Source organism: Papilio xuthus, unplaced genomic scaffold (genome assembly GCF_000836235.2).
Source record: "Papilio xuthus unplaced genomic scaffold, Pxut_1.1 DF825355.1, whole genome shotgun sequence".
Lineage (NCBI taxonomy): Eukaryota > Metazoa > Arthropoda > Insecta > Lepidoptera > Papilionidae > Papilio > Papilio xuthus.
The window spans coordinates 496443-514324 of record NW_013533294.1 but is presented as its reverse complement, the minus strand read 5'-3'; the positions used below and the strand labels follow the sequence as shown (position 1 = coordinate 514324).

Here is a 17882-nt window from a genome sequence, read left to right as displayed (position 1 = left end):
TAAGATGCTGTTTATTGAGGTTTTTTTTTAGACTATTTATCATGCATTTATTAATTTAAAAAAAAAATATTGAAATTTTGAATCCTATCCTAAATTTTTCTAAATATTAAAATCACAGTTAATATTGCATAAAAATGTCTTTCTTTTTCAATTAAAAAAAAAAAAAAAAAAATTTTCTTTCATAACTCTTATATAAAAAATATATATATCAGTAGAAAGAAAAAATATACATAAAAAAGACGGATAGATGTTTTGAAAAAGTAAAAAAGTGTAAAGCATTTTTTAAAAAAATTGTCAATATAAAAAAAAAAAAAAATTTTAAAAATGGAAAAATATCAGAGTGTCTTTATAAAGTACATTTTGTTGTTTTAAGCGTATATATAACATGCTTACATGCTCTACGAAAATTGTGCCAAGTCTTGCACTGGACCGGCATTCACTATCACATACTCTCACTTATATACTCCGAGACCCTCAGTAGTGACATATAGCGACCTGATGATGGTTTCAATCTATACAATTAAGTTTTTCACGTTTCTCAACATGTTCTTTAGCAGCACAATGCATCATTAACACTGACTCACCGATAATATCATTTTGAAAGCATAAAGAACACGCATAAACAGCATTACCAAAGCACACAATCTTATTATCATCCCTGTACATTTTCATAGAATTTAAAACTGTACTCGGTTGAATTTCTTTACCTTCGGACATGCATTTTTTTATATATGCAGTTTTATATTGAAAATGTAATTTCTCACAATGCATTTGACACAATATATGTTTTATAAGATCATTTTCATTGAATTCAATTGATTTACATGATTGACAATGGAATATAATGTTATTTTTACTATCATCATCGGTAATTTCATATTTAACTTCTATATTATGTACTTGTATATAAAATGTTATACGTTCTATTGCTGATTTATGTAACAATGAACTGTATATACTATCTTCGAAACTATTATAACTAACAATTTGTTCTAGAGATTCGGAATAAGCTGTTAATGTTGATGCATCTAAAGTAAAATTACCAATAGACGATGTGATCGATTGATTTGATGATTGATCTACTTTACTATTCAAACCTGAATCCGTATGCGATGATGTCTCATGATGACAGGAACAGCTACATTTCGTTGATAAGGAATCATCGGTATCACTCGCACTTGATGTATTCAAATCGGTATTGAATAGATTAATCAATGCATCTCTTAAATCTGGAAAATCGTAGTGTTTATTCTTCTTTTTATTAACACGTCTTGATATGCTTTCGTTGCGTGGTATGTAATTTTTACATTTTTTTATTATATCTTTATTATCGTAATTTTTTAAATATATATTTATGAATTGTTCTATTGATTTTTTGATTGATTCTAGTTGTTTTTTGACTGATGTTTTCGTGTCGCCATCTTCTTTATCGAGTATAACACTCCAAGAGTCCGTCGGACTGGGTTTCCTGAATTCAGTGTTATTAGAATCAGTTTCTTCTTCGGGTACTCGTGTATTGAAGATTTTGGATACTTCTATATGAAATTGGAACTCGTTTAGCATATCTTTTAATAGATTTTGTACCTTTTCAAGTTTTGTTTGATAGTTGTATAGTAAATTTAATCTTTCAACTTCGCTTTTATCCATTTCTAAATCACCGAATGATTCAGGTGTTGACGGATGTTGATTCTCATCGCTGGATGATTCGCTACGCGTTGATTGTACTTTACGGCACATTTTTATTGATTTCTTTTTATTACTGATAGATATATCACTGTCCGAATGCTCTGAGAATGATTCTATATCGATGTTTTCTTCTTCGAAAGGATTTGACCACTGATCGTCTGATGTACCATCGTAAATATCATATTCTTTACTAAAATCGAATCCTTTTAGTTTATTATTGAATTCTGAAGTTGCACATTCAAGTAATATATGTTTAGGTGTGTTTTCGATGTTAGATTCGCAACTGTTTTCGTCTTCTTGATTTAATTTTTCATTTAACGATTGACTCGCTTTTTTAATGTCCAGTTTTAATTTTTTACATCTTTTATGTTTGTGCCTGATAGGACTATCAACGTTTAATGTAAGGAGGTCCGTGTCTGACAAAGAACTTTTTTTAGCGGTGAACTTTTTCACGGAATCAGGTATGTTTAGACTTGAGCACTGACGTACTGTGGAATCCGGTTCAGTGTTTATGTAATTCACTTCCTCTATATCTTGTTTTCTCGTATCTTCACTTTCATTATCGGACTTTTTGAAATAATTGATATTTGTTAGCATTTTACGTAATGAAAACGCCATTTTATAATCAAATAATCATTTTATGAGAACAGGAGAATTGGAGACTTACTTTATATGATTAATATCACTTCAATATATAACTAGAAAAATATCTGGGGACAATAAATTACAAAGTAAAACTAAGTTGTATTGTTTACGAAACAAAGAAAGATTTAATATTAGTTATCTTACCTGCTATTATTTTTTCCATATCAGACGTAGGTACACTTCTAACAAATACAACTTTTGAACACTTAATATGTAAAAACTACCCTCGAAAAGATTTTATAAAAATAATTTAAATATCTTTAGAAGTATACTTAGTTTGACAATTGGCTGCAAAAGTTACGTATAAGTTTACAAAATTAAAAGACGCCAGTAAAAAGACTGTTCATATAAGAGGTTGCGGTGTTTTTCAAATTGCAGTGTTATAGTTCTCAAACTAATTATTGCCATATAGTAATTTTTAGACCAATATGGTAGTTATTAAATTATTTTTCATTTAACCACTTTCGGTTTTTAACAGCGTTTTTGAGAGATTTTACGTAATCAAACTTTTTATTTTCTAAAGGAAGTAGCTCAAAAATGTTTGCAGGATATATACTTTGTAAATTAGTGATTATTCCCGATTTATTAAGTCATTAAAATTTTCTTGGTAATATTAATGCTACGAATATGGTAACATTACATCCAGACACAATGTCAATGACCTTTGCCCCCAATGTCATAAGGTCATTTACATCGGGAGTTGCGACAAGTTTATCGATTTTTTAATTTAGTGTTTAAAATATTTTTATACCTTAGTTCTTGTTGATTATTTATTGAGTCATTTTAAAAAGTAAATTAATTACAGAGCCACTTGCTACAAAATACACATTTTTAAAAGTAAAACCGTACATTATTTTTTTTTGATATGACAACACTAAGAAAAGTCACAACAAAAATGTAATCGTGTTATCTGTCACATTTATTAAAAAGTTTATAAACCAAAACAGTCATTTAATTATAATTTGTTATTAATTTTGGAATACGTAATAGATATGAAAACTTTAATAGACGTTGATTCATTACGTACGGATCATGAATCTGACGAACAATGGGAAGTACGTAAAAGTTTCATGTTGGAACACAAGGATAGTTTCGACGAGGCTGAATTGATTACTTTGGCGCAATTATTCACTAATATAGAGTTTTTAGGATGCAGGTAAGGTTTACAATGTAGTCGTAGGTTACAGGCCTTAGTAAATACCATTTTTAAAGTAATTCCATGCAAGTAATTACTTAAAGATGCCTTATTTGCTCTTTAAGGCTGACGGACTTGGATGTAGTGTTGTTGAGTCGCACAAAAAGAGAATATTTTCCCTTCCCATGTATCTCCTCATCCGGAAAACTTCCACTATCCATCCTTTCTCTTTAAGAAAGAAGGTGGGAAGGGAAAGTGGACTAGAAAAACTCAGATGCACACTCATAAGATTTAACGCGGAATTGCCTCCACTTGACGCCAATCTACTGTGTGGTCTTGGTCGCGGGGTTTAGCACTGTTATTTATGATTATTTAACAAAATTGTATTATGAATATATATTTCTGTATTTTACAGATACCCACCTTTAACTATGAAGAGAGTTGCCAAATTAGCTGAAAAGGTTTCAAAGAAATACAAAGAGAGCCGTCAGAATAAATTGAAAAGAACATTTGTACAAGCCAGTGATGCTGCGGAACAGAAAGCTAAACGAACTTTCAAATGATTATTTTATATTTACAGCACTGATCTCTATAGATAGGCTATTGCTTCGTATCTTAAATGCGTCTCTTTATGTTACGTGTCCGTTAATTCTATCCTCACCACCGCTACAAAATGGTGACGTTCAAGTAGGCACAAAATATCACGACTTATAGCCACTCCATTTATAGATGTCAGTGACTTGTAATATGAAAAATTGGATCTATTGAAAATATTTTTTTTTAAATTGTAATTTAAGTGGCACAATAAACTAGAATAAATTTACAATTTCTGTTTAATTTGATAACTATTTTTCAATCCAGTAGATTTTTAGAGCACTGATAGTGAAAGGGTCGTAACGAAAAAATTGAAAAAAAATCGTTTTATTTAACATTTTTTTCATTCAAATTTAATAATTTTGATTACTTATTTTTTCTTTTGGTTCACATTCGTAGTTCAAATGACAATATTTTTTGAAAAAAAAACTATAATCGTTTTTTTTTTTAATTTTTTTCAGACAGCTTTTTAATCTTAAATTTTTTTTGCATTACCAAATAGTTTTTATATAAAAAGAAGAAATAAAACCAAATCCTCCTTATAATTCTTATATTTGATTTCTTATAAACAATTTTCACCAAACATCAAAAATATCTATAGTTTAATTAGTACTTAGTTTATTACAAAAATAAATAAAAAATTTTACACTTTAGTTGTGCGCAGCCTTTTTTTATGATTACCCTTAACTTTAATATTTTTTAATATTAATAATTCTATTTTAAGTTAAAAATCATCATAGATATATGAGAAAAAAGCACAGATTTTTATGAAATAAAAAAAATGAAAATATTTGTTTTTTTTTGTTATAAGCAGATTTTTTTAGCTTGTTAAAATCATCAATTTTATAAAGATAGGATGATAGATAATAAAAAGAAAATATCAATAAAGTGTCTGTTTTTTTAATTTTTTTTTTAAACCACGACGCCATATCAGATTTTTTTATATAGCATCTAGTCTAAAAAGTTAGAGCGATCTAATTTACAACCATAGCTTTATAGAATGCAATAAAAAAAAAGTTTAAAGTGTCCATGAATTTGTGTCCTATTACAAAATCAAGACCTCCTTGTTTGTCTGACATGTTGGTACAAGGTTTGATAATTTCGTTATTTATTTTTAGGGTTCCTTACTACGATAGGGAAACGAAAACCTTATAGGATCATGTTGTCCGTCAGTCTGTCAAGACCTTTTTTCTCAGAAAAGCTTGAAGGTTTGAAGCTGGAATTTATATTACTTAAGCTATCCCTTGTTGCTGTGATGAAATCAAACTATACAGATTTATGTCGTAAATTTCCGTTTTTTTTATGATAATAGACAAAATAGCCAACAGTTTTCTGCTACAAAACATGTTTCTATACATGTTTCTGCAATGTGAACAAGGCTGCGCATATATATGTTATATAAAAATCAGTCTCTTGTGCGTAATCCCCAAACAGATGTTCTTCTTGCACCAACAGTAGGTCTAGCTATAGCACTGTGGAAATGAAATAAAAAAAAATGTCTAAAAACTATCCTAAATATAGAAATTTTAAGTTGTTTTATGCTAATATTTATGGACTAGCTGTTGCCCGCGACTCCGACTGTGCGATATTAAATTAAGCTTAATACTAGTCTATGTGTTCTTCCAGACTATGTTCTATATCTGACTTTCAGCGAGATCCATGGGGTTCATGTTCCGGAAATACATTCTAACATATACAAACATCCATCCATACATTCGCTTTTATAATATTAGTAATAAGTAAGATGATAGATCTTACTAATATTATAAATGCGAATGTTTAGATGTTTGTTAGAAGATATCTCCGGGAACTGACTCATCATCATCATCAGCTCACTATACATCCCCACCGAGCAGCTCGGAGCCTACCTTAAGTTAAGGATGATTAGGCCATAGTCAACCAAGCTGGCCAAGTGCGGGTTGACTTGACACATATGTTTGAGTTTGTCAGATATGTGCAGCATCACGATGTTTTCCTTCACCGTAACAACATAGGATAAATGTACATATGTAAATGTAACACATTCATACATCACGGGATTACAACACAGGACATGCTGATTGCAAGTCAACTGATTAACCACTGAGCTATCAACTCTCCTTCCCGAACAGCTCAATGGGTCTTTATGATAATCATAGATGTACATAATCTGGAAGAACACACAGGATTCTAAGTTTTTTCTACCGCACAGATGTTGCGTCTGTCAGTTTACAATCTGACTTACCTGAACATAAATTGGTTGATCTGCATCCCGGGTAGTGCAGCTCGGAGTGCTGTTAGTGATCCACTTTGTAGCATACCCCATACCTCGAGGTATTGTAAAGAAGACATACTACCCAATTTGCTGTTAATATAAATTTTATTTATAATCTGACGAAATTATTTAACCCGATAGGCTATCCTACTTCCGAGAAATCTCCCAAAGTTATTGGAAATTATATAACAAAAGTTAAGATGAAAGTTTTATGACAGATTAGCTATCGCCCTTGACTCTGTCCGCGCTTGAATAAACTTAATTAGTAGTCTATGTGTTCTTCCGGACTATGTTCTATATGTATGACAAATTTCACCAAGATTTGTTAAGTTTGGAGATACCTTCAAACATACATACATCCAAACATTCGCATTTATAATATTAGTAAGACCACTAGTGTTTTGTCAATATCAAAGATTTGTCAAAGATTCTTTTCGTACTGAAGCTACACTGTCTATAAATGGACAGGTTATAATACTTAATATTTTGTGCCTATTTGATTTTCACCATTTTGGAGCTGATGGTAGCAGTAATGAGGATAAGAATCTTACTAATATTATAAATGCGAATGTTTATATGTATGTTAGAAGATATCTCCAGAACAACTCAACAGATCTTTATGAAATTTGACATACATATAGAACATAATCTGGAAGAACATATAGACTAATAATTTTCTTTTTTTTTATATACGTGGACAGAATCGCGGGTAAGAGTTAGTTTATTAATATTTCTTATATCAACTAAGCTGTAGCTCTGTGTAATACGGTGTACGAGTTTAATATCGGGATTCGAACTCTTCAATACATCGGAAAACCGTACATTTAACCATTACACTATTGGCGCTTTATTCTTCACTGTTTTTAAATATTTTGGGTGTCATTCAAAGAGTGTCATAGTATTTATGTTTTTATGATTCGTTAGTAAACTTGTTTTAAAAATCGTGGTGTCATTCAAAGAGTGTCATAGTGATAGTACAACTGATTGTAAATATTGTGGTGTCATTCAAAGCGTGTCATCGTGTTAATGCCAGTATACATAATTCGTTATTAAACTTGTTTTAAATATCAGTGTCATTGTCTTAGTGTTTTTATACGTGTTTTGTTAGTAAAACTGATTTTAAATATCGTGGTGTCATTCAAAGAGTGTCATAATATTAGTATAACTGATTGTAAATATTGTAGTGTCATGTAATTGGTGTCATTCTAAGAGTGTCATAGTATTTATGTTTTTATAATTCGTTACTAAACTTGATTTGAAAATCGTGGTGTCATTCAAAGAGTGTCATAGTGTTAGTACAACTGATTGAAAATATTGTGGGTGTCATATGATTTGTGTCATAGTATTTATTTTGAAATACATATTACGTTAGTAAACTTGACATTTAAAGAGTGTCATAGTGTGATTATACTCACGTAAGTACATGCGGTGGCAGCAAATAGCATCTGCTGAACGCGACATGCTCCAAACACGATAGATTCAGCACAGACTTAACAGCAGCAGCTGACAACTGGGAGCAGTCAGATAAATCTAGTTCTAGTAACCTAGGACATCGCTCAACTAATTGTTGTACCACTGGAAATAAACATAGGCAAATTAATTCGATGAAATGGCGAATTCCCCTTCTCATAGTTATGAGAAAATAGTGGGAAGGGAAAGGGGATTAAAATTAGGCTTCCATATCTTATATCTTTAAATGAGCAATTCTTGTATATATATAATTGGAATCTCGGTATCGGCTCCAACGATTTTCATAAAATTTAGTATATAGGAGGTTTCGGAGGCGATAAATCGATCTAGCTAGGAATCATTTTTAGAAAAATGTCATTTTATTCGTGTTTTATCGATAATCAATTTAAACTTAACTTTTTCTATAGATAAGATGGAAAAATATTAATCATATTTCATCATTTTATTAGTAATTCCTACTTAAATATAATATAATTTCCAAAAAACACAATTTAAAAAAAAAACCAAGCAAAACTCCGTCATTCAGTTACTTATATATAATATAAGCAGAAATACATTTTAAATGGAATTTAATTTTTATCTCTATACTTATGTTTATATTTTCAGTATTTACTAAACGGTGTAACTAACATCAATAATTCTCTTTTTAGTAAAGTTTTAGCTTCAGTAATTACTGAACATTTTTATTAGTAAACATAACATTGCCTACATCAAAGTGTATACTCGTAATTGTATTTTCAGCAATTACTGCACGATATTTAAGAATTCAGTAATTGCTGAACGTTTAAATTAGCATTAGTAATTCATCTCCATCAAAATATATACTCATAGTTGTATTTTCAGCAAATACTGAACGTTATTAATGAATTCAGTAATCGCTGAACGTTTAAATTAGCATTAGCAATTCATCTCCATCAAAATATATACTCATAGATGTATTTTTAGCAAATACTGAACAGTTTTATAAAATTCAGTAATTGCTGAACATTAATACAATGAAACTTACTATCATTAGTCATAATCCTAGCACCGCCGATGTTCAGTCGCTGCAGTTTCTGCGGTAGACAGCTGACTAATACTTGTAAAGCTTCCTGGTTCAGATTGCACCAAGATATGTTCAGTGATAGTAGACTGAAACATAATATTTAAAGGTCCGTTCACACTGTGCCGGGAAATGAAGCTTATCTTACTAATATTAATAATACTAGCTCTCTCCCGTGACTCCGCGTGGTATGAAAAAAAAACTTAATAAGTTCGAGACAATTATTAGAATTTTTCTCACTTTTTTTAAGACCAAGATAAGATAAATCCGTTCAGCCGTTCTCCAGTTTTAGCGAGATTAACGAACAGCAATTGATTTTTTATATATATAGATTATAAATGCGAATGTTTAGATGTATGTTAGAAGATATCTCCAGAACAACTCAACAGATCTTGATGAAATTTGTCATACATATATAACATAGTCTGGAAGAACATATAGACTAAGTTTTTTTTGTTTGTTTATAAATATAAAGCTATATAAGCTAGGAACAAGATTTAATTATTAAATTCGAGAAACCTCTATAAGCGAGAAAATTGAAGTCTCTTAGACAAATTCATCCAACTTTGACTTACCTAACACATCCTTTTAGTATTTCTTGCAAACCTTCAGATGTAATACCTTTGCTCATGGTCAAATTTAATGTTTCCAAGTTCTTACATTTACCTATAACAATATTAATTACTAGCTGTCGCCCGTGACTTCGTCCGCATGAAATTCTATCTTTGGATAGCATTTTAATTTAGGCTACTTATATTATCATCTCACTCGGGAGTCTATAAGTGATGTGATAGTGAATACTAATCCAGTGGATGACTTGACACATATGTATGAGTTTGTCAGATATGTGCAGCATCACGATGTTTTCCTTCACCGTGGAGGAGCATGCTGATTGCAAGTCAACTGCTTAACCACTGAGACATCGATGCTCTACTTTTATCACTAAAACTTATAATACATACAACAAAACATACAAACATAAACCTCACATATACTAATACTGTGATCTGATCTTGATGAAATTTGTCATACATATAGAACATAGTCTGGAAGAATACATAGGCTAATAATTTTTTATTTCTTGCGGATAGAGTCGCGGGTAAACGCTAGTAGTAGAAGACAGGCGTCAAGTGGAAGCTATTCCGCGTTTCGTCTGATGAGTGTGCGTCACGGAGGCCTTATTTAGTCCTCTTTCCCTTCTCACCCTTTTTCTTATAAGGAAAGGATGTGAAGTGGAAGTGGACTTTCCAGATGAGAGGATGCATGGAAAGGGAATATGTTTTCATTTGTGCATCATCTCCTCAGTCGATTGAAGGTAGGCAACGCTTATACAATTGCGTATGTCTATGGGCAACGGTCACTTCGCTATTTCAGCGATTTCAGGTGGCCGCTCGCTCGTTTGCCACCTTATGATATAAAAAAAAATAGTATAACTCACCAATAATTGTGCAAGTACTGTTATTCAGTTGAACACTCTCCAAGCTGAGTTTCCTTAAAGATGAACATCTCTCAAGTAGACTGTCCAAGGTCTGCTGGTCCACTGAGCACATACTTAGGTCTAGATATTGTATTCTAGATTGTGTTACTGTTGTACTAGGACGCCATTCACCTATCTGGAAATAATTTATAATTTAAATCTTACTAATATTATAAATGTCTCAGTGGTTAATCAGTTGACTTGCAATCAGCATGCTCCTGTGTTGTAATCCCGTGATGTATGAATGTGTTACATTTACATATGTACATTTATCCTATGTTGTTACGGTGAAGGAAAACATCGTGATGCTGCACATATCTGACAAACTCAAACATATGTGTCAAGTCTTGCACTGGACCGGCATTCACTATCACATACTCTCACTTAGGGTAGACTCCGAGACCATCAGTGGAGATGTACACTGAGCTGATGATGATGATGAAGTCTTACTAATATTATAAATGTGAATGTTTAGATGTATGTTAGAAGATATCTCCGGAACAACTCAACGGATCTTGATGAAATTTGTCATACATATAGAACATAGTCTGGAAGGACACATAATTATGTTTTTTTTTAATTCCGCACAGACGGAGTCGTAGGCGACAGCTAGTTTATGTCATGGAGTGTCATTATTATAATTACTAATATCTTAATTCCTTAGTGAAAATGAAGGCATAGTTTTATTGCTTTGGAGACATTTTTAGCTAAGTTTTATTTCCTTATCGAAAGTTGAAAAACTTAGGTTTAAGATATTAATATTCCTTTAAATAAACATATATTTTGTATATAAATCATTTTTTTTTTATCATAATTCATGCAATTTGTGGTTAAATATGAAATAAAAACTGATTAATAGAATTTAAATACATATAAAAATGGTTTTATCTTTACCTCAGTACTTGCAAGTCTGACTATAATAGGTTTCCTAGCTAGTACTCTGCCTAGGGCGTCTTTAGAGAGCACTTTGTTGCCTAGATCTAGACGTTGCCATAGACTTTCGTCGCATGCCAATCTGTACCATCTGAAAATTGTAAAAATCATTGTGTCTATGAATAAAAAAAAATAAAGTTTTTTGAGACAGACAGACGGACAACAAAGTGATCCTATAAGGGTTCCGTTTTTTTTCCTATGAGGTACGGAACCCTAAAAAACATGGAAGCAATCTTATTAATATTATAAATGCGAATGTTTGGATGTATGGTGTATGTATATATATATCTTATATATAAAATTCTCGTGTCACAATTTTTGTTGCCATACTCCTCCGAAACGGCTTGACCGATTCTCATGAAATTTTGTGAGCATATTGAGTAGCTCTGAGAATCGGACAACATCTATTTTATAATCCCGCGCGGACGAAGTCGCGGGCGAAAGCCAGTAAATATATATACATTTGTTAGAAGGTATCTCCAGAGTCTGGTAAGAAAGATATTATTGTCAGGTCCCGAAGGACGACCTTTATAAGCGAGAAACCTTCATAAGCGTGAAAAAACGCGGTCTCTTGGACTCTCGCTCATCAAGATGAATCTGTAGTATAGGATACAGAACATCTGTATGGATTTCTCTGATATTTGGCACATATCTTACTAATATTATAAATGCGAATGTTTAGATGTATGTTTGTTAGAAGTTATCTCCAGAACAGCTGCATAGATCTGAATAGAATCTGCATAGAGTCTGGAAGAACATAAACTATATTTTTTTATTAAATTTCAAGCTGACGGAGTCGCGTGCGACATCTAGTTTATGTAAAAAATGTCACAGTGCCATAAATTTTTTTTTAGAATTAAATTAATGAATACGAAACGTGATTTTTCAAACAAAAAAAAAATAGTTTTTTCCTATGATTTTTTTTTTAAATTTCACGCAAAGTCACGGGAAGCTAGTATAACATTAACTCACCGCTTACAAACCAACATACAATGCGCTAAAGTTCTTTTAGGTAACCATTTGAACACACTCAATATCATCTCATCGGACAACACTGAGAATGTATCACATCCTGTCGGTTCCGATTTTGTTCTTCTGCTTATTATTAATTCTTCTTCTAGACCTAGTGCTGGAAATAAAGAAGCTTCTAGAAGATAACACTTAACTGTAGGTTTCTGATCCATACATCTCTATTATGTATGAAATTGTGACAGGAAATATGTTTTATACATATTTTAGTCTCAGAAACCAACTTTTAGTCACTTTATGTATGTAACTTTAAGTACTTGAGAAACTTTTTTTTTTTTTATATCATAAGATGGCAAACGAGCGAGCGGTCACCTGAAATCGCTGAAATAGCGAAGTGACCGTTGCCCATAGACATACGCAATTGCATATGTGTTGCCTACCTTTAATCGACAGAGGAGAGGATGCACAGAAAGAAAATATCTTCCCCATGCATCCTCTCATCCGGAAAGTCCACTTCCACTTCCCATCCTTTCCTTATAAGAAAAAGGGGTGGGAAGGGAAAGAGGAGTAAATTAGGTCTCCGGGACGCACACTCATCAGACTGTAGTTGGAATTTCTACCACTTGAGGCCTGTCTTCTGTGTGGTCGTGGTATTTCACCGGGCGAGGACAATTGGTGCGAACGTGTTAAAGCGGGCTCTACCACTGTTAAAACTAACTTTACTGTTTAACCTAACTTGGGTTAGAGAGAAACCTCTATAAGCGAGATTCTCGCTCTTCTTGGTTCGATTATATTTTTATCAGTTTGCAATTGTCAGTTAAATAACTAAAGTTAGTTAAAGTCATATTTTTTCGACAATATTATAATCGTCAGTTTATAAACTGACTTACAATTTTATCACAAAGCAATAAAAACCAAACAAAGAATGAAGTTAATTGACTTAAAATTATTCCTCATCTCACAAATTACCCGTCATTTTATAAAATGACGGTACTAACAATGTAAATACTCACGTGTATAGCTTTTCTTTCCAGTGGACGTGTTAGCATTGAACCCGGAACCCTGTGGCTGGTATTGTGTGATCTGAGCCAACGGGGTTTCTTCTTCTATAAGATAATTTGATAGTAAAGTTGTTTCCAAATCGTTTTTAGCTAGAAATAAAACAATGTATCAAAATATATAAATGCGAATGTTTGGATGGATGGATTTTGAACGGCTACAGGTTTTGATGTTATTTGACATACATATAGAACATAGTCTGGAAGAACACATATACTACTCATTATGGTTTTTTAATTTCACGTGGAACGAAGTCGCGGGCGACAACTAGTACTATACAGTTGTATAAGCAAGGAACCATAGTCATGTCTCGACGGACCTCGGGTTTAGAGAGAAACCTCTATAAGCGAGAGTCATTGGTCTGTCCCAAAGGTTTAACTCCATAAGCGAGAAACTTTGGTTAGAGGCAAATATAAGTGATTGTCCAGACAGACAACCTCCATGAGCAGAAAACAGAAAGCAAGGAACGGGTTCTAACCCTTTATTACGTTTCTCTAGACACCTCTATAAGCGAGAAAAATATTGCGTTCAAACGAATGTATATTACATTCGTTTGAAAAAATTATCTCCCGAGCGAGCTGCCACCTGAAATCGCTGAAATAGCGAAGTGACCGTTGCCCATAGACATACACAATTGCATATGCGTTGCCTTCCTTTAATCGACAGAAAAGAGAATGCACAGAAAGAAAATATTTTCCCTTCCCATGCATCTCCTAATAGTTAAGGGTACGGATTTCCGACCACGAGGTCGAGGGTTCGAATCCTGACATTCGACTATTGTCGTAAACCATATCCTAGCACAAGCAAAGCTTAGTTGGAATGGTTAAAGAAACATTAGTAAATTTACAAAAAAAAACTGCTAATATTTTAGAAAAAAAAAATCTCATCAGGAAAATCCACTTCCCTTCCCTTTCTTATACAAAAAAGGGTATGTGAAAGATGATTAAAATTAACAGTTTTTAAAATAACTTCTAACAAACATATATCTAACCATTTATTATATATTAGTAAGATATACTTACTCTTGTCAGGGCTCCATGGACTTTTAGATTTAGAAGGTCCGGGACTTATGTTGGATTTCTTGACCTTAGGACTCTTTGGACTGTGCCTACTCCTCGGTGAAGAGCTATTGATATTTGGATTCACATTTTCTATATCATGCTTGCGTTTTAAATTTGGTTTGTGCTGTTGATAAATATTATTAGAAGAAATTATAATTTGAAGGTTAATTTATATTTGATAAGCATCGCTAGCTCAGTGGTTAATCAGTTGACTTGCAATCTGCATGCTCCTGTGTTGTAATCCCGTCATGTATGAATGTGTTACATTTACATATGTACATTTATCCTATGTTGTTACGGTGAAGGAAAACATCGTGATGCTGCACATATCTGACAAACTCAAACATATGTGTCAAGTCTTGCACTGGAACAGCATTCACTATCACATACTCTCACTTAGGGTACACTCTGAGACCTTCAGTGTAGATATAGTAGAGGTGCTCAGAACCTACCCTAAGTTAAGGGTGATTAGGTCATAGTCAACCACGCTGGCCAAGTGCAGATTGACTTGACACATATGTTTGAGTTTGTCAGATATGTGCAGCATCACGATGTTTTCCTTCACCGTAACAACATAGGATAAATGTACATATGTAAATGTAACACATTCATACATCACGGGATTACAACACAGGACATGCAGATTGCAAGTCAACTGCTTAACCCCTGAGCCACCGAAGCTGAATATGAACATACCGTTATAATATGTGTTACTTCACATGCATTCTCCGTTTCATCCTGTTCTAAAAGACTAACACCCATCTCTTGTAATACCTGTTAAAGAAATAACAAATAAGACATATGTAAATCAGGTATAAACCGGTTCAAAGTTCAATTGTCAGCTCACAGCTCGCTGAACTGCAAAGCAAGAACATAGTCTGGAAGAACACATAGGCTACTAAACATATCTTTTTTTATTTTAGTTCTTTGCATAGGTAGTCAATGGTGACATCTAATCTTACTAATATTATAAATGCGAATATTTGGATGGTGGATGGATTTGTTTGAACATATCTTAAGTGCTGAACTGATCTTGATGAAATTTGTCATACATATAGAACATAGTCTGGAAGAACACATAGACTAATTAAGTTTTTTTTTTTATTCTGTACATAGGAAGTCAATGTTGACATCTAGTCTTACTAATATTATAAATGCATATGTTTAGACATATGTTTGTTAGAAGATATCTCCAGTACAGCTGTATGGATCTTGATGAAATTTGTCATACATATAGAACATAGTCTAGAAATAACATAGACTAATTAAATTTTTCCTTAATTTCATCCTGACTAAGACACAGGTAACTAAGTAGATGAATATAATGCATAATTGCATTTTTATATTAAGTGTTTTGATTTATTTTTGCTTATGTTGAAAAAACAAAGTGTTACACTAAAAACTTATGAGATTATAAATTACTTTAAATTCAATTATATTTAAGACATTACAATGCATATTTTTGACTACCTTCATTTAAAATTAAGACATTTTGAGAGCTTATCTTATATTCTATACTAATACCAGCGGACCCGACAGACGTCCTGTCTACACATCTTTAATTCGAATAAATTAATATGAAGTTAATATTTGATGAAAATTGTGAATCTAAACCATTCCCAGATCCTTTTGAACACACACAAAAAATTTCATCAAAATCGGTCCAGTCATTTGAGAGAAGTTCAGTGACATACACACTCACAGAAGAATTATATATATAAAGGTAAAGAGGATAGATTTGTATTTTTATATGTAAAGATTCAATTAAAAAACTACTGCACTAATTTCAATTGTTTAGTCTTTAGAGAGCTATGTTATTGAGTAACATAGGCCATATTAATTACTAGTTTTTTCAATACTAAAGTTAATCTTACTAATATTATAAATGCGAAAGTTTAGATGGACGTTTGAAGGTATCTCCAGAACATCTGAACAGATTTTTATGAAATTTGACATATATGTAGAGCATAGTTTGGGGGAACAGATAGCCTACTAATTTAGTTTTTTTTTCAATACTGCATGGATGGAGTAGAAGGTGACAGCTAGTTTCTCAAGTATACTTCTCTAAAGAATTTACAGCCACTTTCCAAGTTTTTTAGTAGCTGAGACAGTTTTTAGAGGAGATTTAGTGAGAAATCTATCTGGAGTAACACATCTGACTTATAGTTATATTTTTTTGTATTCTTAGTATGGAATTATACAAAATTTTTTGACATTTTAAAGTTATAAGAAGCAAACTAAAGTCATATTTCGTTAATTTATATGTTTGTTACGTATTTAATAAAACACAGATTAAAACATGCACCTTACAACCTCTTTTGAAATTTTGATTTTGAATGTTGTTTCGTGGATTTATTTACAATATTTTTATACAAAACTACATCAAAGTTATTATTATTCTTTTCTTAATAGAGTATAATGTTAAATTATAATTATACAATAAGCGTTTTAACACAAGAAAACGAATTAACAAGAAGGGTCGGTATTACGGGAATTCAGCAATTAACTTACCTCCTGATCCGTTTTTATATCCATTAGGCTCCAAGTTTTACGCGCCGAGTTATCCAAACGCAATTTCTTCCTGTAAAATACAGTTATTGTACCGTTAGGAAGCTAAAAAATGAAGATGAACAAAATTGACACGTTATGAGAATTGGCGCCATTTGACTTTGGCGCTCAAAATCAGCTGTCATGTAGGTAGAGAATTTTGTATAAAAAGATGAAATAAACCCACTTACCTAGGACTATTTACTTCATCAAGGTTCGATGTTATTTTATTATCATCTTCTAAACTATTGATATTCATCGCGGATTATTACTAATTAATATTAATTACGGAGCGGTCAGTGCAAGAACGTCATCACAAAAATTGCAAAGAAAAATAGAACAAGAGGAATAGACAATGTGATTTAATTTTGACATTGAAAAAAATAGAGAAATTGTGTTGCCCTTAATAACCGACCCCAACTCCAAACCTCCAAACGAAAAACAAAAAAAAACTATGTTTTGTTTTGTGATGGTTTGTAAGGACTTACAATTATAAATATAGATTTTAGCTTGCCTAAAAATAAGTGCATACGATATAATGAACTTATCTTTTACACCAATATGTCTTCTTTTCACGAAGTTCAAATAAAAAGGCAAATACTAAAAAAACACTTTTCTTTTTCCTTCCGGTAAATGTTATGTAGATTATCCTACCTGCCCCATGTTATTTCTTTGTTTATAAGACAACATATTAAAATCCTAATGAGCATTTTGATGTTTTATGTTATTTTACTCCATCAAAGTGATTGCTAAAACTAAATAATATTTTAAACAGAAATTATATCGTTAAAGGGTAATTAGACTAGGTTTTTTTTTGCAATTATTAAAAATAAAAGTAAATCTCTTAAAGATTTCCTAAATACTTACCTGAACAGTTTTAATTCCCTAAAAAATTATTAGATTATTTTTGTTGTGTGTCTAGCAACATTTCAATTTACATTTTGTTTACAAATCCTTATCCAATCAAAAGATAGCACTGGATAGCGTAGTCGACTGCTATTGGTTAAGAA

At 31.9% G+C, this 17882-nt stretch overlaps 3 protein-coding genes across 4 annotated transcripts; 1 reads left to right on the top strand and 2 right to left on the bottom strand.

Moving 5' to 3' along the window:
* Nucleotides 1-312: 312 nt before the first annotated feature.
* Nucleotides 313-2580, bottom strand: LOC106125980 (uncharacterized). The gene is made up of 2 exons (XM_013323394.1): nt 2476-2580; nt 313-2396 (listed from the first exon to the last, which is right to left on the bottom strand). Exon 2 carries the CDS (start codon nt 2302-2304, stop codon nt 508-510), a length of 1797 nt encoding a protein of 598 aa, XP_013178848.1. The 5' UTR covers nt 2305-2396; nt 2476-2580; the 3' UTR covers nt 313-507.
* Nucleotides 2581-3269: 689 nt separating this feature from the next.
* LOC106125988 (uncharacterized) lies at nt 3270-4290 on the top strand. The gene is given in 2 exon segments (NM_001312455.1): nt 3270-3487; nt 3882-4290. Coding segments are annotated over 2 exon segments (312 nt in total). The 5' UTR covers nt 3270-3323; the 3' UTR covers nt 4030-4290.
* Nucleotides 4291-5354: 1064 nt separating this feature from the next.
* Nucleotides 5355-17258, bottom strand: LOC106126037 (S-phase kinase-associated protein 2). Of its 2 annotated transcripts, none has more exons than XM_013323498.1 (13): nt 17064-17258; nt 16837-16906; nt 15022-15099; nt 14287-14449; nt 13219-13311; nt 12209-12365; nt 11198-11327; nt 10265-10439; nt 9402-9492; nt 8791-8915; nt 7730-7889; nt 6285-6404; nt 5355-5532 (listed from the first exon to the last, which is right to left on the bottom strand). In XM_013323498.1, the coding sequence occupies exons 1-13, from the start codon at nt 17129-17131 to the stop codon at nt 5466-5468; spliced, it is 1497 nt and encodes a 498-aa protein (XP_013178952.1). In that variant the 5' UTR covers nt 17132-17258; the 3' UTR covers nt 5355-5465. The 2 variants fall into 2 exon arrangements, with proteins under 2 accessions (XP_013178952.1, XP_013178951.1); XM_013323497.1 differs by having other exon boundaries at nt 13219-13356; nt 17064-17256.
* Between the last annotated feature and the right edge of the window lie 624 nt (nt 17259-17882).